The following is a 26,656-nucleotide window of genomic DNA, read 5'->3' as shown; positions in this document are numbered from 1 at the left end:
ATTTCTAACTTAATGAAGCATAAAATGGCTGCCAGAGAAGCAGTCACAGCCAGAGTCAGAGTCAGCGTCTAGGCAAATTCTTTTGATTGCGAAAGTCGGAAAACCGCAGAGACCCGGAGATGGGCCAGAACCTTGGCCAAGTCGAACATTCACAGTCTCTGAGTTAAATGTATTTTTATGATTTAAACCAATTAGGGTTATATGGAGCATAGACCCGACTTAGCCATGATATATTCCTGGTCCCTTCTGACCAGCCGTGAACTCCAGCTCCACCAGTCTCCCATATGACAGTTTTGTGGAGCAACAAATATCAAGAAGTGCACAAATTATATGTCTGTCGACATTTAATTTGATTGACTCGGATTTTGTTTGCGCCACAAAGAGCCATAACTACAGACTTAGAAGCAGACCCAGAAGCAGAACAAGTCCGGCCAGTTTTCACATTTCCATTAGGAATGGATCTGGTTAGCAGACAGGCAGAAAACTTTGCCACCATTAAAGCAAATCAATTTCAACCACAGGCCGTCCATCAAAATTTGCAACAAGCCCCGCGGGGCGTTTGCTCAACCCTAGATGAAGGTGCAAGAATAAGACCCGACAGGGATCAGGCTGGGATTAAGGTGTTTGTGTCGGTGCTGCTACAAACTGTTGTACAAACAACGCTGAGGTGGAGAGCAATGTTCTGGCTGTGATCTCCATTTGACATGGCCTTATGCTCAAAATGATTAACATGTTGCACTCCTGGTAGCCGCTCAATGGAGAACAAGCATTCAGGAACGCTCTAGTCGATATTCCGACTATGGGGTACCCGGTACGAAAATTCGATCATAACTTTAGATAAAGCTGGAAAACGTTTATTAAACATATCACAAACATATGTATTTATATGAATATTTTGATGATTCCTGGTAAATAAGTAGAAAACAGCTTTAATTATGAATCGAAGTGTATATACATGTAGACATAAAAGAGTCCTGCCTGGATTCACAGTAATCGTTAAATAATAGCTATACTCATGCCTCTTTAATGCGTTCGATAATCACGAATCCTTAATTTATTCTTTAGGCTGACTGAAGTAACCCCGAATCACTAAAAACCGAATGTGAGCCCTGCGTTCGCAATCAATAAAATGATTTACAACATATTACGGAGTTCATGTGTCTTCGACTTTTTTTCACAGAAAACAATTGGTAACGTATATTACCCGCTTTTTTGGCGAAAAACATTATCCTGCACACAAATACATATTTTCTGGCAGAGGGCAAAAAAAAAACAAGGGAGTAAGTGTATTGCTTGCTCAGTCTCTCTACCAAAAAATCAAATAGAGAGTGAGCGATACCAGGAGTTCGTAGGTTTTCTTAATAGTTTGTAGAAAAAGTGGTAGTTTCACAAATGTGTTTGCTATATGTTACATTGATCTGCAAAAATACAACATACCCCCGGAGTCCAAGAGTAGCAAGTATTAAGGTGGAGACCAGAGAATGCTTGTATTGGTGGTTGGTTTTCCGCTGGATTGTGGGATCTGAATGCTGGAAGCTGTTGGCTGGCTACTTGCCGTGACGAAAGCAGTCAATCAGCAAAGGACCAAGTTAGGTGCAGGCCTAGCTATTCTCCCTGAATAAGTTTTGATTGTCAAGTTTGTCCGCATTCACGTTTAATGGTTACATAGCCGTTGAGTCAGGTGAATCAGGCTATACAGGATCCGTAGGGAGCGATATAGATGCGCTTCTTTTCAGAGAAGCATATTTGATGATAAAACCACATTGGATTGGTGTGCATTTTTCCTTGTTACCTAGAAAGAAAGTAAAGGGATACTTTAGTCAAAGTATCAAAATTCATAGCCATAGAATCGGAATTATTCCCTTAACTACGACTTAAATTTCCTGCACAGCGTCGTTTGTGTTCGGGGCCAGTCCAATGGATTTGTCACACTTCATTTATTTAATGGGCCCCGCTCTGATGATTTTGGCGGAAATGAAGCTGCTGCGGATACTCCAAAAGCGGACAGATGTGTCATCAGGGATGAATCCCCAGGCTCATTATGGCTTCGCTCCGGAGGATACTGTCGAAAGAACTTTTTCATGGGCTGGGGTCTCAATTTTTGAGTATCACGAATATTCAATTAAGGCAAATTAGAAAGTTTAGAGCAGAAAATTATTCGGCCTCCAACTGCAATTTGCACACCCATCGACTACGGTGTTTTCTTTGGGCCTGAGGTTGGTCTGGAGATCGGAAAATAGAGGTTTAGTTGTCCAAAGATGGAAATTAGCATGACCCCCGGCTGATGAGCCTGATGGTGTGATGGGTCAGATGAAGCTGATGGCTAATGGAGATGCCCAATACCGCTTTCCATCGACTTCGTCACATTCTTCCAGCTCTGAACTCCTCCCCGAAAACTCAACGTAAAAGGAAAAGCCAGCTATGTTCAATCCAAGTCCAATTAGTAGGCAACGGCATGGCCCTAACAAGATCTTCAGGGCAGATCGGGCGAAGGGATGGATATAATCCCAAAACAATGACAAGAACAACGAGGGGGAACGTTGTGAGTTGCTGCGGAGACCGCAACTCTACATTTATACCCGATACTTAGTCAGTATGGCTCTCCTCCCACAAAAAGTGCGTGCGAGAGAGACAGAAAATCAGTCTGATCGTGACGTCGGGCGCTGCGTAGCCACTGCAAATTGATTTGTTCCTTTTGGCTATAAAAATTATCTGATCTGATCCAGATTCAGCAACCGGATAGATATGGTCATTATCTATGATTCTGCGTTTTTGGTTTTCTCGTATCGTCGAAATTGTGGATGCCACAGATCGTCCTTTGTGGGGCGGAAGTGGGCGGGGCAAAGTTTTGAAATATTTTTGTAGCAGTGACATATCACAGAAGTCTGGATCCAAAACATCGTTGCTCTAGCTCTTATAGTCTTTGACGGACAGATGGACGGACGGACGGACGGACAGACAGGGCTCAATCGACCCGGCTATTGATGCTGATCAAGAATATATATACTTTGTGGGGTAGGAAACGATTCCTTCTGGACGTTACACACATCCACTTTCACCAAAAATATAATATACCCCAATACTCATTTTGAGTATCGGGTATAAAAACAGTGGAAGAGAATGAGATTATTATTAGGTGCTCCACGTTCTACGTTCCGCGTTGAGTTTTTCCAGCTCACAAATGAAAGCTGCCCTGACGAATGACCCATTTAGCCACGATACCAAAAAACACTCACAGTCACACTGTGGACTTGTAAACGCTAAGAACCCACGAATGAAAAAGGTCAAAGATAAATACAGAGGCACGGGTACAAAGACCCAAACAATGTATGTATAGTGCCCAGAGCATTGAGGCTGTCGTTTTATTTCAAATTAAATTATATTTCTCCTCTCTTGTTTGTTCAATTCCCCTCTCTGCTTTCTGGCGCCAATTATATCTTTATGGAAATAGCTAGAGCCAAAAACCAAACCGAACCGATCTTAAAGCCTAGCTAAACCAGACCGAATTGAACTCAGAGCTTTAGGGCTTGTGTCCCGTATAATTGCATCTAGGCAGTGATTGGGCTATCGAACAATCGGGTAATCAGACATTGGTTTTGGCCCATGGTCGCAGTCGGTCCGTCGGTGGCTTTCAATTTTCTTTTCACATCAAAGACTGATTCGATTTTTTGCACATATGCATATGTAATTATATAAATTAAAGGGCATTTAGAAAATAAGGCAGTTCTAATGACCTACAAATTGTAAATGCCGAAGCTCTCCGGCAGACTAGGAATGCGGAATGCGCCCCGAGTTCCATTTATGGCAATTGGTTCGAAATGATGGCAAATCGACAATACAGCAATCACTTCAAATTACTAGCTTCTGTTGAAAATGAAAACTCAGAGAAATCGATTCCGAATGCGAATCAGTTTAGTGGTAATTTCTCTGGGGGAACGTGTGGGAGGAGAAAGTCAGCTGCATTTTTTTCTGTTGAACTAGAATTTTAAAAGCCTAAACGAGTATTGCCTGACAATATTTTGCATGGCTGTATGTTGATCATTTTTACCGTGGTACTGGTAAATGGTAAAAAAAAGTAGTTTACTTGTTTCGTAATGGTAGTCAGTGAATACACTATGCAACACCATATTTACGCTTCGAACTAAACCGACTTTTTCTAATAGATTTTTCAGGCTTAATAATTTTTAATGAAATATGGTTGTTTTTGTATGGTGTTTGTTTTTTAATTTTAATATATTTAATATTTTAATATCTGGCATCTGGTTTGTAACTTCAGCTTAACGTCTAGGAAAAATGAAGCTTTCAAAGGCAAAATTGATCATTTTTCGCGGTATTTTTGTTAAAATTTTGATTTTAAAAACTCAGGAAAAGCCGAAAAAAGATTTTTCTTGTGCTCTCTTTTTATACCCGATACTCAAAATGAGTAATGGGGTATATTAGATTTGTGGTAAAAGTGGATGTGTGTAACGTCCAGAAGGAATCGTTTCTGACCCCATAAAGTAGATTTATTCTTGATCAGCATCAATAGCCGAGTCGATTGAGCCATGTCTGTCTGTCCGTCTGGCCGTCCCTATCAGCGCCTAGTGCTCAAAGACTATAAGAGCTAGAGCAACGACATTTTATATCCGGGCTTCTGTGATATGTCACTGTTACGAGAATGTTTTAAAACTTTGCCCCGCCTACTTCCGCCCCTACAAAGGGCGAAAATGTGGCATCCACAAATTCAAAGATACGAGAAAACTAAAAACGCAGAATCGTAGAGGATGACTTCTACAGTGCAACATCTGAACCAGATTTCATTCTTTCTCGCTCTGTCTCTCTCTAACACACAGGTTTCATGGTCGGTTTTGCCAATTGCAAAATATGAGTTCAAGGATCTCAGAACCTATAAGAGCCAGAGCAACCAAATTTGGTATCCACACTCCTGTGATATTGGGCCTTGACCGTTTCGTATCAAAATTTCGCCACACCCCCTTCCGCCCCCCAAAAAGGACGAAAATCTGGGGCATCCACAAATCTCAGAGACTATTAACGCTACAGTAACCAAATTTCGTATCCGCACTCCTGTTAGATCTCACTATAAAACGTATATCTCAAAATCTTTCGCCCCACCCCCTTCCGCCCACACAAAGGACGAAAATCTGTTGCATCCACAATATTGCAGATTCGAGAAAACTAAAACGTTGTGAGTTGCTGCGGTGACCGCAACTCTACATTTATACCCGATACTTAGTCAGTATGGCTCTCCTCCCACAAAAAGTGCGTGCGAGAGAGACAGAAAATCAGTCTGAGCGTGACGTCGGGCGCTGCGTAGCCACTGCAAATTGATTTGTTCCTTTAAGCTATAAAAATGATCCAATCTGATCCAGATTCAACAATCTGAATCATTATCTATGATTCTGCGTTTTTAGTTTTCTTGAATCTTCAATATTGTGAATGCCACAGATTTTCGTCCTTTTTGTGGTCGGTAGGGGCGGGCGAAATTTTGAAATACACTTGCTTTTTTTTAGTTATATAAGAAAAAAAAGAATATTAAAATAACGCAAATATTGGTGACTTTTTAGTTTAATTATATTTTCCCTTTTAATTTAAAACAATCATTAATATAAAATATACCATTCCGAAAATTTAATACTGCAAGCTTTATTCTACCATTTAGATTATTTTATTTATTTAGGTTTATGAATTTCATTCGTTTTCTTCATTTATTGAAGTTGAGAAAAAAAATACCCGAATATTAAAGTTACCAAATATATGTACATAATTATAATGTCACTCTAATGTCAGTAGACTCGTCCAACAGAAGAATAAAAGCTGAGTTTCCGATGTCAGTTCGAAAGCCATCCATGAAATGCAGTGCGAGTACATTTTTAATATTGTAGGTGCACTTTGCAAGCTGAAGACTGCTCCACACTCAACATTGAGAAATGATCACCTGTCGCAGTCGCCGTGTGTTCGGCAATGTGTAGGCATAGAGCTGCTTCCCGTTCCTCCGTTTTGGTCGAATTTCGAACGAAAGGCAACTTATGTGTTTTTTGCGGCACCGTGGTGGGGGATGTCAAAAAGCTTTCCGCCTATTGACGATTTGCAATACGCACATAAGCCCGCGTTGGATCAGTGCAATCCTTGCGAATCCATTGCTTAAACACCACCAACATTAAAAGAGTTGTCAAATACTATCAAGTTGTTCATATAATCAAACCACTGAATTAAATACAAGTTCCGATATCTTTGTGAACCACTATTAATCGGAATCTGTGCAGTTGATAACAAAAAGGTATACAAAATGCCAAAACCCTGAAGAAAAATATAAAAATTGCCAGTTTTATAATAAAGTTACTAAAATTGCTAAATAAAAATTTAAAATTGCTAGATTTGTGGCTAGCATTTGAAAAAAAAAAGTTTCAAATATTCGGTAGAAACCCACCTCAATACTCTTTTAAAATAAATGAAGGGTTTTAGAAAATTCTGTTCCGTTCCGCAGATTTTTCCATTTTACTGCACATTTTTTGTTCGTCCAAAGCGTACGAACGTGCTGTGAAGGTACTAAAATTTCAATGGTTCTTTCTGGCTATACAAATGATCTGAATCAAATTCGTTAATCTGGTAGATACGGGGATTTTCTACAATAGTGTGTGTGTAATAGTGAGTGTGTCTGTTTTCTTGTCTCTTCAAAATTGTGGATGCCACAGAGGCGGAAAGGAGCATGGCAAAATTTTGAAGTACCCTTGTAGCAGTGTGATATAATAGAAGTCTGTATACAAAATGTTGTTGCTCTAGCTTTTAAAGTCTCTGAGAACTAGGCGTCAATCAAGACGGGCAGACGGAAAGACAGACAGAAATATCGAGTCTGCTATCGATGCTGATCAAGAATATATATACTTTATGTGGCCAGTAAGGCGTTTTTCATCCACTTCCACCAAATTCGAATATGCCCCTAAACTCTGCGAGTACCGAGTTGATCATCCCACAGCTAAACATAGCTAAATCCTCTAATGTACCACGAACCATGTGTTTATGGAGAGTGGAACCGGGCTCTTTGCGGAACCGTTAACTTGACCATACTTGGACTGACGAATTGAGCTAAAAATCCAGCGGAACAGAGAAGCCAAAGTACTTGTTGACTAACTGGATTCTGGGACTCTATGATCATGGGACTGTCTGGGGCCATGCACCTTGGACCATGGGAAAATGCAAATGTCCACCAATTGTTGGAAAAGTCGCAAGGCATATTAGCATACAACACGATCATCAGCACAGCTCCAGTCCAAGTCCGAATACATTCCTCATGTTCCGAGCAACGTCCGCACGTGTTAATGATGTGCCCGAGCCCAATTCCAATTTAGCATTCATATCAAAGTACAGGTCCATACTTAACGGTTCAACCACATCCCCTCGCGTACAAGAAAATCGAAAGGAAAATCCTTGGGCAGTCAACTTTTTACTAGATCATGGATCATATTCCGATAGATTCATTGACCTGGTAACCTCTTCCAAATGGTGCTCAGCTATTGTCTTAATTCCCCGCTTCTGAGTCATCAACTGAGCAACGTCAGATGATGTTAAATTCTTGTACTTCAACATACTTAATGAACTACCAAAATATTTTTTTTTGCTCGGGAGAATACCAGATCTTTTGCCGCACTCAAATAGATGAGCAAAGCTTCATTTGGCGTGATGATGATTACCTCCACTCCGCTCGGTTCCGATTTGCTTTGCTCTGCTCCTCGTTGGTACTGCTAATGGGCTCTGGTGTACCGTTAGCCGAAGAGCGCTAAAATCGTAATAAGCTTGCGAATTTGCCAGGCAGTTTGTCTCCATACCCGTTGAATTTATCATAATTCTCTCCTCAGTTCAAAAACGAGTAGTGGATCTGAATAAAATATCAATCAAATAAACCGGCATTATCGTGAGAATAAGTGTGAAAAGTATGACCTAAAACTAAGTTTCTGCAACAGCTACTATGGGAAAAATTGGTAGGATGCAACGAAAGCAAAAACCTACTTGTAACTTCGTTTTGCATTCTCTTATATTTTCATAAATTTGTATTTAAACTTAAAGTAAAAGCGAGTGGGAACGTTGTGAATTGCTGCTACGGTCGCAACTCTACATTTATACCTGATACATAGTCAGTATGACTTTCCTCCGGCAGAATGACTAGACTAACTAACATTGAACGACAGAGAGTCAGAGAGAGAGCCACTGCAAATTGATTTGTTCCTTTTGGTTATAATAATGATCCGATCTGATCCAGATTCTGCCATCTAGAATATATAGTCATTCTCAACGATTCTGCGTATTTGGTTGTCTCGTACATTTAAAATTTTGGATACCACACATTTTCCTCCTTTGTGGGTCGGAAGGGGGCGTGCGAAATTTTGGGTGGGTGTGGATGAAGGTGGGTGATTTGAATCATGTGTGTGTGTGTGTATTTTTGCTTTGAAGCTCGGATTCCTTTCCCTGGGGGTGTCGGGGTGTGGTGGCAAAAACGTGTCTCCAGTCGGTGCTCCGCTGGATTCCATAGTGCCGGTGTTTCGCTGGCAGTTCTCGCACCAGGTTTTCCGGCCTGGCCAGTACCGGTCTGCTGCTGCGATGTCCGCCGCTCCTGCTGCAGTTGATGCCTCCTGTCACAGATGCCGTGGAGGGATTCTCGACTCCACGATCGCGAAATTTTTCTAATTTTTGTTCAGGGCACGTGCGGCCTCCTCTATTTTGTACCGAAAACTCCTCTTCTTTTCTTGCTCGTCCCGTTTCCTTCTCTCACACAACTCTGCCACATATAACCACTCCACCATTGCCACTCCACATATAACAAGTTTTATAATTTTTTCACTTGAATCGTATGGTTTTTTCAGACGTATGTTAGCCTTCATGTAGCTAAATGCGTAGCAATGGCACAGTGGCGCTGCTTCGATACACTGAACAATTTTAAGCAACATTTGAATGCAGCATGCTTCAGCAACATGATGGAATAAGCAACATTAAATACCCTTGGGAAAAATGATAGTTTACAATTATTGTAGCGTTTGTCATACAGGCACCAACACCTCGATGTTTTAAAGCAACATATTTTGCAGTTTTACAGAGTCTAAGAATAGGTCTGAGAAAAACCACTTTAAAACCAAATTTGAACAAGATTTAAGAAAGATAAGATACGATTTTAGAACCGTTTGACAAGCAACATATTCTCAAAATATCAGGAACATGAAAGTAATATTACGTACCATTTTGAGCACACTTAAATATTTACGTTTCATAAATCATAAAGCCCTTGGAGATATTATAAAATAGGAAAAATGTTTGTATCAAAATTTTACAAATGTTAGATATTCTTGACATAAATATGTAAAAACCAAAAAAAAAAAGTCATTACATATACATATGTATGTATATCTATTAGACTTATTTCTAAAATTTTCTTTTAACTATTGACTTATGACAGAGAAATTAAGATTAAGCTGAGTGTTTCAGCTTTTGAGACTTTCAAATTTAAATTGTCACAAACTAAAATCTTTGGTATCTTTTAGATGAATTTTGAATCTGGCTGCTATGATACGTATGAACCATCATTTAATATATTTTAGTTGCAATTATAACAAAAATCCCTCCTTTAAGCGGCATTGTTGTATTGGCTTTGTTCGAGGGTATTTAAGGCTTCGATTTTTTTTAGCCGCTTTTCTTTATGTTTCTCTATTTTTGTAGCTTTTCTTTAGTTTGTGTGTTTATTGTTTCACCGCCTGACAAGCGTAACATAGAGTTGCAAGCAAATTGCATCACAAGCGCGGCTCCAGTCTTTACCAATCCCCACTCATATTCGCATTCACACTGTCGCTGACACTTAATGACGACGACTATCGACCAGGCTTGTCGGACTCCAACTTTGTCATCGAATATGACTTCGACTAAGTCTCCGACTTGGCGTGCCCAGTCATTGGAACGTTGCTGGTGACTCGTGCTGGTCCAGAGGAGAGGTATCGACTGCAACTTGTCGGTGTATCTCCAAAACAAAACATTGCTCTCTTGCAAATCTGCCCATTGATGTGGCAAGACTGAGGTCATCGTTCATCTATTGGCATTGCAACACACTGATTACCGACTACTGGCTGCAGCACTCTCACGATTCTTCATCTCCTAATGAATCGCTTACTTGCGTCTGACTGCAGGCTGGACCAAAAAGTTTTTCCATTTCCAGTTGATGGGACCTGCGACTCGATCAAGTATTTCATGTTCAAGTCACGTCTCAAATTTCGAGTACAGTTACGCACTGCATTCAGACTCAAATTACACTATGAAAAATCAAATAGTTTATCAACCTCTCGTCTCTGTATACTCCTAATCTGTACATCGAAAGATCCGGAGCGAGCACCCTCTCACTTTGCGCTGTGATGATTTCTTTTATTTTTTTATTTGATTGGAATTTCCGTTATCTTTCGTCAGGATCACACCACCCAATACTCCTATATCAACTAACTATCAGCCTTATAATTAATCGTCGGTCATAATAAAATGTTGTTCGTGCTTTATTCTGGTGAAGGCTCGAATTGATCTTCGATCATACCCGTAGGTATCATTGAACGAACCCACAACATAATAATAACTTTATATTTTCCCAGGTTAAAGGTTGTTCCATTGATTCTAAGGGTTTTTATACCCGATACTCAAAATGAGTATTGGGGTATATTCGATTTGTGGTAAAAGTGGATGTGTGTAACGTCCAGAAGGAATCGTTTCCTACCCCACAAAGTATATATATTCTTGATCAGCATCAATAGCCGAGTCGATTGAGCCATGTCTGTCTGTCCGTCTGTCCGTCTATCCGTCCGTCCGTCTGTCCGTCCCCTTCAGCGCCTAATGCTCAAAGACTATAAGAGCTAGAGCAACGATGTTTTGGATCCAGACTTCTGTGATATGTCACTGCTACAAAAATATTTCAAAACTTTGCCCCGCCCACTTCCGCCCCCACAAAGGGCGAAAATCTGTGGCATCCAAACGCAGAATCGTAGAGGATGACCATATCTTCGAGAGTGTAAAATCTGAACGAGATCGTATTATTATTATAGCCAGCATCAAGAAAACAATTTCATTTTTTCTCGCCCTGTCTCTCTTAGAGTAAAACATTAGCGCCTAGATCTCAGAGACTATAAAAGCAAGTGCAACCAAATTTGGTATCCACAATCCTCATATATCGGACCGAGACGAGTTTGTTTCAAAATTTCGCCACCCCCTTCCGCCCCCGCAAAGGATGAAAATCTGGGGATATTCACAAATCTCAGAGACTATTAAAGCTAGAGTAACCAAATTTGGTATCCGCACTTCTGTTAGATCTCACTATAAAACCTTTATCTCAAAATTTCGCCCCACCCCCTTCCGCCCACACAAAGGACGAAAATCTGTTGCATCCACAATATTGCAGATTTGAGAAAACTAAAAACGCAGAATCATAGATAACGACCATATCTATCAGATTGCTGAATCTGGATCCGATCAGATCATTTTTATAGCCAAAGGAAACAAATCAATTTGCAGTGACTGATTTTCTGTCTCTCTCGCACGCACTCTTTGTCGTGTCGTTTAATATTAGCGGCGTCTGCCGGAGGAGAGCCATACTGACTTAGTATCGGGTATAACTGTAGAGTTGCGGTGTCCGCAGCAACTCACAACGTTCCCCCTCGTTTAAACCTAGTATGGATGGATTTATGGACCATATCGCAGTTGACAGATTTTTTCGTGCCAGGGTATTGGGATAGATGGTGACCGGGATACAAGACTTTCCACTCGATAATACGAATATTATGTGCGAATGTTTGACGGATTGCGACATTTTTTGTGCCAGGTGCTGTTGCAGTTGCCTTTGCTTTTGGTGGAGGTTTGTGGTTATTGTTTGGGCCATGCATTGAAGCAAGTTCTGCTAGTTGGCATACGTTGGACTGGTCAGCTAACTGATCAGGTCACTCCACTCGGCTTCAACTCAGCGTCACTACACGCCTCGGCGCTCGCACTGCCTTGGCTTTAGCGAAAATTGATCATAAAAAGCATTCGTTTGGTTTCATTTAGGCAACGAAGCTGGTCTCCGCCCCTGCCTCTGCCCGCCCCTGCTTCTGATGCAGTTGCATTTTCAGTTTGCAACTGTTGTATTTGCCGTTGTCGGGTTTTTGTGAGTGCATATTATGCCTTCTGCTTGTTGTATTTGCCGTTGTCGGGTTTTTGTGAGTGCATATTATGCCTTCTGCTTGTTTGCTTTATTGCGCTTTTCCACACACACTCATACACCGTACACCCAAAAAAGAAAAACCATGCATATGTACCTCTACCTTCGGCTGTGCAATTCCGAGAGACTGCAACTCCATTTCCAGCTACAGCTGCAAGTCCAACCACAAATACGTTGCCGAGCTCGCGTTTGAGTCGCCAGCTTGTCCATTGGCTTCCAGGCACACAGCTCCCAACGTTGGCGGCGCTTGATCAGTTGCGGTTTTTACTTTCATCGCTTCAGTCGTCGGAGTCTCGTTGCCTTCATCAGCGGTACGGGTCCAGTCTTGGACTTGTCCAAAATTCGTAAAAAAAAAAAATACCCAAGCAGAAACGTGCCTAGTGAATTCAGAAAACAATTTGGTTGGTTTTTCTTTTCATTACACTGGATTGGTTTGGCATGGGCTCTTGCTTGTCCATTCATTTGCCCTCCCATTAGCATGTGTCTTGGTGTGTGTGAATGGATTTCGTATTGGATTTACTTATTAGTACCCAGTACTCATGTACAATGGATCTATCCTGATCCGATCCTCAATATCTCAGTGACGATGGAAACTAGAGAAATAAAAGGCTCTTCGTCATTGTGGTTGTAGTCACATTTCTGTGATAGTCATGTTTACCATGTATAATAAACAATGACTACGCCCCTTTCGACAATTGCAAAATAATCAAATGTGAATCGCCCTATTAGTTTTTAGTAACAAATGGGAAACTATTATCTATCAATCTCACAGAAATTATCAAATTAAAGCATCAAACTATTTCAGCAAGTATATTGAAGAGTGCTACATTGTGCATATTTTATAACCAACGAATTACCGGGTATCCTATAGTCGGGACTATTTATATTGCAGTCCGCATACTTTTGCTCGATTGCTTGTTTCTGGGTGTGTAAGATGGCTCGAATAGTATCAATCGAATTGCTGCACTACACGTACCACCCAAACTCGTAAAGCAAACCGAGATGCGTTGGTTAGAAGGGTGCCTTTCACTTTCCGCCTGCTACTCGCTCGAACGTGCACCAGTCCCACACTGAAGCTAATGAGCGTTCCGTTCTTATAGTAGCGCTATAATAAATGCTCCTGCACATCGGTCTATTAAAAGCAATTGCTTTAATATGGCGAAAACTGAGTAGGCCGAGTAGCAGATCATCATCGAATTGATACGTAGGCGCGGAGACGCGGAAGTTATATAAGCAATGATACCAATAACCTCCCAATGAGTCGGCATTTTCCAGCTTAGCCACGAACACGACCACTTCTCTGAAGGCTGGATGGTGTTGGTCACAACACGTTTAACAAGTTTTTTGTCTTTCAGGAAATTTTGCAATTTTCCATCTTGCCAAAGCAGGGGTCTCTGCCGTAAAAACAAATCAAATGAAAATCGATTCATAAGCAAGTGAAAATTGCGTGCCAAAGTCCAAGTCCATGCTTACGCACCAGGTCCCAGCCCAAGCCCCAGCCTCCAGACAGGGTCCTTCCAGTCATCAAACTCTTGTCACGATGAAGTTTTCATTTCAGTTTGCCCAACCCCTGAAGCTGAGGAGACCGCCAGAGTGAATTGGAATCTGAGATAGCGACAATGACAGCTAGGCAGCGCAGAGGAGACGATTGCCCCCACTTTGTCCCAAGGGAGCTTTATCAATATACCTAAGAGGAGGCAAAAAATGTATCGCAGAGATTAACAACAAATTCTAAAAGATATCACACAATCGCTGCAAGATACAAAGCAGAAACAAGGAGCAGTTGTCAGGAAAGGATAAGGGAAAAAGGGAAGATAACGCTAAAAATGCAATCCCCAAGGATTGCTCTGGTTGCTGGTCTAGTGATCATTACCTGTCTGCTCCCAAGCACTAGCGAAGGTTTCACAGAGTCCAATGAGACTCTGAAAGCAGCGGCATCGGCAGGACATCAGTATTCCGGTAGGACAAACATAACCGTCTTGCATGAGGTGAACAGTGATGGGGAAATCCCAATCGATCCGCCTTTCACCCTGAACACCCACGAGGTGTTGCCCCTGAAACCGCTGAAGAAAAAGCCCTACCTATCCCTTGAGAAGATTCTGCCCACCCTCGAATACGTAAAGTCGCATCCACTCAAGGAATACGAGCTGCACCCGGTCACGTTCGATTTTAATCTGGGCGATCTCGAGGATCTGGAGCACGAGGTCATTAAGAAGGGTGATCTCACCATAAAGGAACAGCATGTTCTGGGCACGGAAACGGCCACTGGCACTGAACTCAGTTATAGTCCCGATCCTAGTCCAGACGAAATTGACACCGTCGATGTAGAAATTGCCGAGCTCCAGTCCACTGAGCCCACAACAGCCACATTGGCAGCAACCATGACGCCAGCTTCAACCTCAGACTCCTCGCCCACTCCCAGCACTCACATACTCAAGATCCTCAGAAATAAGTCTCCACCCACCGCAAAGATTGGACGGGATCTGCTCAAGCAAAGTGATGATGAAACGCAGCTGAAGACTCTGGGGAGCACCATCAACAGCATTACCCGGTATCTTGGGAGCAACGCTTCAGCCGTAGGAGTCAACAACAGCATGGCCGAAAGCATTTATAGGTCGCCCAATTACTTCCAGATCGTAGCCAATTTGTACGATCACTTCTACTGGCAGATCGCAGAGATCCGCACCAACGTGCGTACAAGCTGTGGTCTGGAGATGCAGGCCTACCTCACAGCCCTCCACTCCAGCTACGAGTGGGCCCAGAAAGGTGAGCATCTACGATATCCGCTTACAGCTTTATATATGGAAGAGTTTTCGAACCCTAAAAGGTGCCTATACTCGATCTAGAGCTGCCTGACATAAATGTGTGGCCTTAACAAATCCACAATTTTAACGAGCGGGAATTTTGTGAACCTATTGTTGTACCCGGTAATCAGTATTTCAAAATTTCGCACCGCCCCCTTTCGGCCCCACAAAAGACGAAAATCTGTGGCATCCAAAATTTTGAAGATACTAGAAAATAAATTCCTAAACTCTTTGAGTACTGGGTATAAAAAATGTCTCCCATTCGCTAGAACTCGAAAGAATATTCTTAAGATCGGAGAAAAATTACACAAATTTTATATTCGTTTCTACCTATTTTAGCCTACGACTCCTCGGGTCGCTATCGGGGTCAGCTGCTCTTTGGGAACGATAAGTGGCTGGGCCAGCTCTCCTTCTGTTATGAGCTGAATCGCCAGAGCACCAGTGGAGAACGCAAGCACATCGACCTGGAATTTTATGTGGCGGATGTGGCCCTGCATCTGCCCAGACTGAATCGATCGGTGAGTAAATGGAGCTCCCAGAGGGCCCAGAGATTTCAGAGTGTGATAGACTGAATTTTCATCCATTAGATGCTACTGAGTCTGGGCGAGTGCCTGCCCAAGTCGTGCTCGGCCCACGATGTGCAGTCCATACTATCGTTGGATCCCTATGCCCGCATGCTAATCGTACTGGGGTCCCACAACTCCTCGCTGCAGCAGCCTCCACTCCAAGTGCTGCACGTTCGCACTGTGCCAGGGGTGTACAGCCACTGGCGACAACTCAAGTTTCAGGTCTTCATGTATGTAATTTGTGAATCCCTTTCTTCATCCACATATAATAGAGCTAATTAGATTCGGTTCGGGGTCTCTTGCAGTAGCTTTATGTTCACCCTCCTGCTCGTCGTAATTGTGGCTTCATACTACCAAATGCGGATCGACGAGCGTCGCTTAGTGGCTGCGCCCATAGCCGCCATCAGTGGCAAGTGCGACGGATCCCCAGGCAAGAGTGGAAACGACTATGCAGTCGCCTTCTATGGCAAGCCCTTCGAACTCTTCCAGATGCGTCCGCTGGGTGGCAATGCCACTGCTAATGTCAATGGAAATGCCATTGACAACCTCGATATGGATGTCAATGGGAATAGGCAGCGCTCGGGAAATTCCAGTGATGTCGCAGATGACTTGACTGCAGGCGCTGATGAGACTGGAAGCAACCATATGCAGGCCACCTCAACCTCTGCCTCCGTGTCAAGGAAGTCGGAGATGACAGACTACCAAGTGGAGACAGGAAGTTGTGCTGGGGCGGCTGGCACATACGAGGCGGAGCAGCCCATTGGTGAGTTTGTCCCCTGTCCCAGAGTCCCCTCTCTGAACAGCGTTCCATCCTCCACAGCTTTCCACCAGCAGGTCCTTCTATGCTTTGCACTACAGACAAATGCCAAAGCCATACTGAACATTGACAAAACAAAAGAGGTGAGTTAGAGATTTCGATTACGCTCTCTGCTAATCTTCTACTCTCCCAATGGATCTCCTTACAGACTCACACCTCCTGCCTGCACGGACTGCGCGTCTTCTCCGTGCTGTGGACCATGATGGTGCACACCTATCTGCAGATGTTTGCCATAGGCGAGAATAAGGTAAAAACTCATGTCCGGAAGAAGAGATCATTGTGACCTGTTTGATTCCAGTTTGAACGCGTGATCACGGAACGCTCGGTGTGGTATCAGGTGATTGGGAACGCCACATTCTCGGTGGACTCGTTCTTCTTCATCAGTGGTCTACTGGTCACACTTCTCTACCTCAAGCAGGAGCGCAAGCATCCCTCGGAGCCGTGCCACTTTGTGCGACGCAGCTGCATGGAAAGCCTGATGATGCTACTCTACCGCTATCTACGCCTCACGCCCGTATATCTCTTCGTGGTAATTTTTAATGACTTTGCGGTCAGGTGAGGATGGGCTTATTAAAATTGTTTACCAACGAGTTTTAAGAGCTCCTCCGCTATTGCAGACAAGGCCTGGACTCGTCCGTGTTCCAGCCGGCCAAGATCGAACATAACACCTGCCGCATCTACTGGTGGCGCAACATCCTATACATCAACAACTTCTTTCCACAGCGCGAAATGTGCATGATGTGGAGCTGGTACATGGCCAACGAGATGCAGTTCTATGTGATGGCTGCCCTTCTTCTGGCTTTTTCCAGAAAGTGAGTTCGCCATCATTCTCTACTCTAGGATTAGCTAAATATCGTTTATGCTCCGCAGATACTTCAAGGCAGTGGCTTTGACGTTGATCGTTTTCCTGTTTAGCTCCTGGAGCATCTCGGGCATTGTGTCCTTGCAGCATCAGTACACTCACAAAGTAGCGCTTCCTTTCGAGTCCTTTGACTTTCTATACGATAAGCCCTGGCAACGTGTGGGATCCTATATTGTGGGTAAGTAACTACACCATGGTATCTCCTCGATGTGTTCCTTCTCTGTATGGCAGTCTTTCAGGCATGTTCACGGGCTACGCATTGTATAAGGTGAAGACGCCACCACAGGTATCCAGGCGCCTCAACGGAGCCCTTTGGGCGGCCAGCGTGGCCACGCTTCTAATTGTCATATTCGGCGTCTGGAAGGGACAGCTGAGTACCTGGAGCACCGCCTTCTATGTGGGTGTCGGTCACACGGCCTTCAGCTGCGGACTGGTCTGGATCGTACTCTCCAGCTGCTGGGGCCTGGCGCCCACCGTGAATGCGATCCTCTCCTACCGTGTGCTGTGGCCCCTATCGCGCCTCACATACTGCGCCTACCTAATCCATCCGATCATAATGTTCATCTGCTCTTCACACATGAGCGGCACTGTTCACCTGAGCAACTTGCTTATCCTCACTCTCTTCCTGGGTAATGCAGTCGTCTCCTTTGGCTCTGCCTTTGTCATTTCGGCCTTGTTCGAGGCGCCCGTCATTCGCATCCTCAAGATATGCTTCAAGAAGTGATCGGTTATTGCTGATAAATGATCAATGCGATCTGTAATCCGAGATTGTTGATGATGAATTTCTAACCCAGGGAAGCTCGTTTCGTTAATTGTTAATGGAGCTTACCCCGATTCCAGTCTAGTTGGTTGTTCTATCCTTTTTGTTTTTTTTTTTTTGTGTATTCTCAAACGTGTGCACACCGATGTCAGCTAATTTGTATACTATATCAAATAATATGTACGTATATACGTATATATTCATATATAAATATGAAAATTGTTGAATCTATTCAGTTGAGCGGCACTGTATATATATATATATATATATATATATATATGTAAATATGATACGTACGTAAGATAGTTTTAAGATGGTTTTGTGAGCGCCAGTTAATTGCTAAAAAATATACTAAAATCTATAGTTTTTTTATGAATCGTACTTTGGAACATAATTTTGATCATCTTGCGCATGACAAAATATCGGTAGTTTTATGTTATTCAGACACGCGCCCATCAACAAGTCCATTACTCAGACTAGATACATTTTTCCCCGCCAAAGCAAGGATTTTTGTATATGGATCGCGAAGAAATCATCCCAGTTTCACCCCAGCAAATCCCCTAGCAATCTGGTAGATATAGAAATTTGTTCGATTCTGCGTTTTTTGGTTTTCCCATATCTTCAAAATTGTGGATACCACAATTTTAGTCCTTTGTGAGGGCGAAAGCGGGTGGGGCGAAATTTGGAAATAAACTTGTAATAGTGAGATCTAACAGGAGTTTGGCCATATCGAGCAGATTTCCGAATCTAGATAACATCGGATTATTATTATAGCCAAAAGTAACAAATAAATTTTCGGTCACTACGTAGCGCACGACAACACGTTCAGACTGATTTTAAGTATCTCTCGCACACTCTTTTTGCCGCTCAATGTTATGCGCCGTTTGGTGGAAGAGAGCCATCGGAGAGCCATGCCTATGCATCGGGTATAAATGTAGAGTTGTAAACGTGTCGGAACGGGTCGTCGGCGCAGCGTAGCCACTGCAAATTCATTTGTTCCTTTTGCCTATAAAAATGTTCCGATCTGATCCAGATTCAATAAACTGGGAGATATGGTCATTCTTTATGATTGTGCGTTTTTGGTTTTCTCGTATCTTTGAAATTGTTGATGCCACAGCTTTTCGTCTTTTGTGGGGGAGGAAAGGGGCGGGACGAAGTTTTTAAATACACTTGTAACAGTGACATATCACAGAAGTCTGGATACAAAATGTCGTTGCTCTAGCTTTTATATTCTCTCAGCACTAGACGTTCATCGAGACGGACAGACGGACAGACAGACATGGCTCAATCGACTCGGCTATTGATGCTGACCAAGAATATTTATGTATACTTTATTGGGTCGGAAACGCTTCCTGCTGGACGTTACACACATCCATTTTCACCACAAATCTAATATACCCCTATACTCATTTTTAGTATCGGGTATACACATTTTTGTCTAACACCTACCAACACCAACAGATTACTGAGCTTGTGCTTTCCAGCTGCACTTTTTAATAAACAATCCAAAAACTGATTTTTTTTTAGATACATTTTTAATCTTCCCCGAACTGCAACCGTAAATTTGTATGTATAGTTAACTTTCCTGAATAATTTATGCACATCTTTCAATCACATTCGAATCAAATTTTCATCCGTAGTGTTAATGCTATGCCAATGCTATTCCGAAGGCAGGCCGTACGATAACGCAGGATGTATATACATATACCACTCAGCGTCTCTCATGGGTTCTCTGATAAACCGGAATGTCCAACCCGTTCCGGATAGAGTAAATGGATTAGGAAATCTGGAGTGACTTCAAAGTTGTCTAGGTCGTAGCCGGCGTCAGCAATCAGTTTCTCCTCCTCATCCGGCACAAAATACAAATCGCCGATATGAACAGATCGTATATCGTGGGCGGGATAAAGGAACTTCATTTCATCCCTGCGAAATAGTTGAACTGCATCCATAGCCATTTTCCTGCTGACCAACAAGATGTAGGGTCTGCGCTGTGTCCAAGTGAAGCACTAGACGGCCAAAGATAAAGTTGCTGAAACGCTGGCGCTGCCACTCGTTGTACATATGGATTCGCCAAGCATACGGATTGAGCAGGGTGAAAGCGATGTATGCTATGAGCATGCATTCCTCGTCGCACAATTCAAATTGCGGCCTGTTCCAGACCAGCAGCGTCTCCCCATTGGAAGTTGACTTTGGGAATCGGGAGTTCGGGACCTAAAAGCTTGGAACTTTAGGTTTTGGATTCGTTCGGGGACTGTTTTGGCTATATAAAACTAAAAAAATTTTCGTTGCGTAAAAGCACTAACCATACAGTATATAGATGTGCCAGTTCATACAACGAAAGCGTCACACACTGGCTAGCGCGTTCAATACCCCAGAGTGACGTCATCATGAGAGAGAGAGCGCAGAGAGAACATCTGTGCATGTGTTAGTACACACGCAATATGTTTCGACAAAAATATGTGATTGTATGCTTTTTTCAGATTTTTTTTAACCCTCTCAGGTGTGGACTGTTTTGCCTCCAGCATGTTTTAGTGTATGGGTGCACATGCATTTTCGCGTACTTTGCGTGTGTGTGTTTAGTATTGCTGGCCGCTAGAACTGAAATTTGAGTTTGGTTCTTGTTTTGGGTCTTTTGATGAACTGACCTACCGCCACAAAATAAATGAAGAATGGGCAGGGGGTGCGGGTATGGTACACTAGGGCGCGGGAAATTAAAATTAAAGCTGTTATTTGTTGGATTTATACTACAAAATATAAAATATTACAATTGTTCGGAGCAGAACCCAGCCGATTAGTTGCTTGCCAAATAGCACCTAATTCTTGGCCCTCAGCTGCTTATTTTGTTTGTTACTTATGTCTATGTCACTCATTTATTTGTTAAAGCTTTGCGCGTTGTTGCCCTGCTAAACGCTCTCTGCCAGCTCGCTCTTCGCTAGCTCCGCCTTGCGTCTGCCTACCGACGTCAGCCGAGCGAAGCTGCGCTTAGCGATCGGAGCGGCAATGTAAAGAGCAGGCAAGCCACACTTGCAATTTGGATGTCACGCATTAAAGAACTTATCGTAATTTTATTTCTGCGCCGAGTTTTATTTAATTCGAAATAATTAGTCGGCCGATTGGGGATAAAAAACATTATCTCCACAACAATAATATAATTACACATTTATATCCTTATCTTAAGCAGGTTGATTATAAATTATAAAAATTATGTAAACGCCGTCGGTTCTAGACTTTTTTGTTTATTAAAATTTTTAATTTAAAACTAAAGTAATGATGCATTTAAATATTCGATATAAGAAAATACTACTACTAAACGAGGGGGAACGTTGTCAGTTGCTGCGGACACCGCAACTCTACAGTTATACCCGATACTGAGTCGGTATGGCTCTCCTCCGGCAGACGCCGCTAATATTAAACGACACGACAAAGAGTGCGTGCGAGAGAGACAGAAAATCTGTCTAAGCGTGACGTCGGGCGATGCGTAGCCACTGAAAATTGTTTTTTTTCTTTTCGGCTATAAAAATTATCCGATCTGATCCAAATTCAGCAACTGGATAGATATGGTCATTCTCTATGATTCTGCGTTTTTAGTTTTTCTCGTTTTCTCGAATCTGCAATATTGTGGATGCAACAGATTTTCGTCCTTTGTGGGGGCGGAAGTGGGCGGGGCAATGTTTTGAACATTTTTTGTAGCAGTGACATATCACTGAAGTCTGGATCTAATACATCGTTGCTCTAGCTCTTATAGTCTTTGAGCATTAGGCGCTGAAGGGGACGGACAGACAGACATGGCTCAATCGACTCGGCTATTGATGCTGATCAAGAATATATATACTTTATGGGGCCGGAAACGATTCCTTCTGGACGTTACACACATCCACTTTACCACAAATCTAATATACCCCAATACTCATTTTGAGTATCGGGTATAAAAATATATGCATACATACATACATATGTATGTATGTAGCTATGAAATTAGTTTACATATATTTCAAATCACTTGTCAATCGCGCTTTCCGACGGGAATGTGCAAATCAAAAATGTAGATGGGTGTCGCACCTTGAATACTCTCATGGAGAATACCTATACATTTTCTAAGTCAATTATTAAATATCTTACGTACAAACGCGTGTACCGTTGATTACATTCGTATATAGCCTGAGGGTATTCAAAAATACAGTTGTCTTGATGTTAGGTGACAAGCTTTGGTACGGTGCCTTGTTTGCCGAAATAATACTAGAGCCGTAACGAAATTATTTCGGGACCCAAATCCGAAGGGCTATCATGCAAAATGTTTATAGCGATATTTTCCTTTTATGCAGTTCATTTCGACTTGCGTTTATTATTTGTTTATTTAATGGCTGCAAATCAGCATATAAAATCAATCAAATACATACATATGTATGTACATATGTTTACATATTACCACCAATTTCTGGTCTCTTCATTTTGTATTGTGTCTGTTGTATTTTTGTATTTTTTTAGTCTTTACCGATTTAAAATTCGAATTACGATTTGAAATATGTCTAGGCGCGAACTATTTTTTTTATTGCCATTCATTGGTTACATTTGAAAGCCATCGGCTAACTATCGCATAGAAACGTGCGGTTTAGGAACATCCAAAATGGATGGTGGACTAACTGGGAAATTTTCGGAACGGCAAAACCTTACGGACCATCCCCGAAATGGATGGTGGATGGTGGATGGTCGTCAGTGTGAATAGCCTATTACAGACCGAAATGGATGGTGGATGGTCGTCAGTGGGAATAAATAAGAAAGTCTCGGAACATCAAAACCTCCCAGATATGTAAGAACATCGATGTTTAATCAAAAAAACATCGATGCCCATAAGCCAACAGTAAAAACATCGATGACCACACTCAATACACGTGCAAAGTGCGATTCGTAAACAAAATATTTGTATTAATTATTTTCGCAATTCACATAAGAACGCCACAAAATGTCACGAATAATAGTCAAACAATTGCCCAAGCATGTAAATAAGCCTAGTGGAATACTCCTTCATACTCTCACTGATCCCACACCCATCCACAGATAACTGAAGACAAACTGCGCCACATCTTTGGTACAAAGGGAAACATCACCGACCTGCAGCTAAAGTACACGCCAGACGGCAAGTTTCGGCAGTTCTGTTTCGTTGGCTACAGCACAGAAGAGGAGGCACAGGATGCCATTCAGCACTTTAATAACACCTGCATCCAAACGAGTCGCGTTCGCGTTGAGTCCTGCGCCGCCCTGGGCAGCGAAGCCAAGCCCAAGTCTTGGAGCAAATATTCCAAGGATTGCAAAAATCTGGATAAAATAAAGGTTGCCGAAGAAGAAGAAGAGAAGAAAGAAAGTGCCGAGTCAAAGAAGACGGCCAAACCGAAGAAGGATACGAAAGTGGTCGAGATTCTGGGAAAGCACAAAGATGATCCAGAGTTTCAAGAGTTCTTGCAGGCTCACGAAAAAACACGCACTCTATGGGGCAACGATTTAGGCAAGACCGAACAGAACGCGGAGAAGAAGGATGATGCCGAGTGTACAGCTGGACGCAATGACAGCGGCGTCGATGCTGATGACGTCGAGTACGAACAAGAGGCCTATGAGGAAGAATCGCAATTAGACGACGAGGGTGTAAAGTTGGCCGAGAAACCCATTACTGACCTGGAATACATGAAATTTCTGATGATGGGAAAGGCTGCCGCACCCACTGCCTCTTCACCGACCAAGAAGACAAAGGCGGAAAAAAGTGGCCTGGATCTGTTCACCATCAAAATCCACAATGTTCCATACAAAACGAAGCGTCAGGAGGTGCTCAAGTTTTTCAAACCTCTCAAGCCATATTCTGTTCGCCTACCCGGCAAGGTCCACGGATTCTGCTACGTGGGCTTTAAGACCGAAAAGGACATGGCGAAGGCGATGGTAAAGAACAAGAGCTTTATCAATGGCAAGCAGATCTTCTTCTCTGACTTTACCGAGAAAAACAAGGTGACAAAGGCTAGCAAGAGTGGATTGCCATCGCCCAACGCCCCGGCAGAGAGCCAAGCGATTGCCAAGTGGAAGCAACAGCAGGACGGCCTGCGCAAAGAAGAGGACATCTCTGAATCGGGTCGTATATTTTTTCGTAATCTGGCTTACACCACCACCGAGGAAGAAATGCAGAAACTCTTCGAACAGTACGGCCCTGTCGTTGAGGTCAATCTCCCGGTGGATAAGCTTACACGAAAAATCAAAGGCTTTGGTACGGTCACGTACATGATGCCGGAGCACGCACTTAAGGCATTCAATGCCCTCGACGGCACCGACTTTAATGGGCGCTTGCTACATTTGCTTCCCGGCAAGGAGCTCGACAAAAATGACCAGAGTCAGGCAGACAAGGCAGACGATTTCGGGCTCTCTTTCAAGGAAAAGAAGGCTCTCAAGCTGAAAAAGAACGCTCAGAAACCAATTGGCTGGAACACGCTTTTCCTCGGTGCCAATGCAGTGGCTGATCTGCTAGCCAAGCAGTTCAAGACATCTAAGGAGCGCATCTTGGACACTAGCGAAGGCGGAAGCAGTGCCGCCGTCCGTCTAGCCCTCGGCGAGACTCAGATCGTGATCGAAATGAAGAGATTTCTCGAAGAGGAGGGCGTGCGTCTAAGTGCCTTTGACGAACCCTCCCAGAAACGCTCCAGAACTGTAATACTAGCCAAGAACCTGCCAGCAACGACCGTAGTATCGGAACTGAGTCCCATTTTCAGTCGCTTCGGACCCATTGGACGGATTGTGCTACCTCCCAGTGGAGTCACGGCTCTCATCGAGTTCTGTGAGCCTTCGGAGGCACGTCAGGCATTCAAGAAACTGGCCTACAGTAAGTTCAAAAACGCTCCTCTTTATCTGGAGTGGGCACCAGAGCAGACCTTTGTCACAACACTCAGCAACGAGCCGATCATACGGAAGACAAAGCAGGAAGAGCCCAGAAGGAAGGAGCCGGAGAAAACGACGCCAGCAATAAAAGAGGAGACAAGGGATGAGCGTCTAGCCGAGGATGCCGGGGATGAGCCCGAGCCGGACACAACCCTCTTCCTGCGCAACCTGAACTTCAAAACCGTGAAGGAGACCGTGCTAGAGCATTTCCGCCACCTGGGATCCATACACACAGTGGAGATAGCCAAGCGCAAGGATCCCCAAAACCCCCATCAATTCAGCTCACTGGGCTATGGCTTCATACAGTTCAAGAATGCCTCAGTGGCAGATCACGCGCTCAAAAATCTGCAGCTCACCCACATCGACGGCAATCCCGTGGAACTCAAGCGTAGCGATCGCGTCCTCAGGTATTTATCATAAGGCTCAGGACAATGCTCAACATTTCACTGATTTCCATGTAATCTCTCCAGAAACCAGAACGAAGACGTATCCCGACGTGGCCAGGCGGCGCAGAAGAAGCAAACGGGCACCAAAATCCTGGTTCGCAATATACCTTTCCAGGCTCAATACCGAGAAGTGCTGGAGGTGTTCAAGTGAGTGACAGGCACGTTTAGCTGTTTCCCGTGATTTCTACTGATTCTTCTTTGCAGGGCCTTTGGCGAGTTGCGTTCCCTGCGCATACCTAAGAAGGTTACAGCGGGTGAGGACGCACATCGGGGCTTCGGCTTTGTTGATTTCATCACCAAGGCGGATGCCAAGCGAGCCTTTGATGCGCTCAGCGCCAGCACCCATTTGTACGGGCGCCGCCTTGTCCTCGAGTGGGCCTCACACGACGACCAAAACGATTTGGAAGAGCTGCGCAAGAGGACGGCAGCCAGGTTTGATGACACCCAAACGGGAACGGCACCCAAGCAGAGTAGACGTGCCTTTTTCGATGTCGAGGGCAGCATCCAGCAGGCCCCAGAAGAGGACGACGAGATGGAGAAGTCTAGTCGTGGTGAAGCCCGGGATCGTTAGACGCTTACAAGTAAAAGCTTGTACTGAGTCCTCCATCGTTATAGTCCTCCCTGTATAAAGCGTAAACTACAATTCTTAAAATCAAATCCTTTTTTTATGTTGTCTAGAGAAGGATATCGAAATATCCTGTTTTCAAAATAAGAACGGACTATGGGTTTGTTAAGAAATATAGAAAAATATAAATGAAACCATCAAATATGGTCGCAGGTGCCCTATTATATTAATGCGCGCCAGCTGCAGCTGTAGCCGAAAGCTCAGATCAGATCCAAGAGATGACGTAGACGAGCAGAACGGAAGTTTTAACGGGATAGAATGATTATTACACACTATTGATGAATTAGATTACCTGTATGTATCTTGAAACTATGCAATTATATGACTCTCTGCTTCAAACACATGGATTACTGAAAGTATCTTGAATTTACTAGTTGATTACTGAATCAAATTATAGCAAATATTTTCTTTTTCCATAAAACAAATTACACAATTTTATTATTGAAATAATCCAAATTTGTAAACCGTCCCAGGGGGTAGAACTGGTATGTATATCCAAAATAGGTTAATCGATATTTACAGACACGTAAATTCCATGTTTCCACGAAATCGTCTAGGCTAAAAGAAGTCTCGAAACTACATATCTTCTCTATCGACGTTCCCATTATCAGATATTGTATCCTGCACAGTTGCACCCGAAGCAAAAGTTTTAATTCAAC

The 26,656-nt window shown here is 43.2% G+C and overlaps 2 protein-coding genes across 2 annotated transcripts; both read left to right on the top strand.

The window, feature by feature from the left end:
* Positions 1-12,516: 12,516 nt before the first annotated feature.
* Positions 12,517-18,174, top strand: LOC6603580. Its single transcript, XM_026990878.1, has 11 exons — positions 12,517-12,609; positions 13,767-14,974; positions 15,352-15,530; positions 15,600-15,808; positions 15,884-16,341; positions 16,399-16,478; positions 16,544-16,642; positions 16,694-16,950; positions 17,013-17,207; positions 17,266-17,435; positions 17,497-18,174. The coding sequence occupies exons 2-11, from the start codon at positions 14,035-14,037 to the stop codon at positions 17,979-17,981; spliced, it is 3,072 nt and encodes a 1,023-aa protein (XP_026846679.1). The 5' UTR covers positions 12,517-12,609; positions 13,767-14,034; the 3' UTR covers positions 17,982-18,174.
* A 4,555-nt stretch (positions 18,175-22,729) lies between these two features.
* LOC6603582 (probable RNA-binding protein 19) lies at positions 22,730-26,340 on the top strand. The gene is made up of 4 exons (XM_002028524.2): positions 22,730-23,013; positions 23,073-25,333; positions 25,397-25,519; positions 25,577-26,340. The coding sequence occupies exons 1-4, from the start codon at positions 22,978-22,980 to the stop codon at positions 25,941-25,943; spliced, it is 2,787 nt and encodes a 928-aa protein (XP_002028560.1). The 5' UTR covers positions 22,730-22,977; the 3' UTR covers positions 25,944-26,340.
* The last annotated feature ends 316 nt before the right edge of the window (positions 26,341-26,656 follow it).

This window comes from Drosophila persimilis, unplaced genomic scaffold (assembly GCF_003286085.1).
Source record: "Drosophila persimilis strain 14011-0111.01,24,50 unplaced genomic scaffold, DperRS2 tig00000622-arrow-arrow-pilon, whole genome shotgun sequence".
NCBI lineage: Eukaryota > Metazoa > Arthropoda > Insecta > Diptera > Drosophilidae > Drosophila > Drosophila persimilis.
Note: the sequence above shows the minus strand (reverse complement) of the source record. Positions and strands in the feature narration are given on the sequence as shown.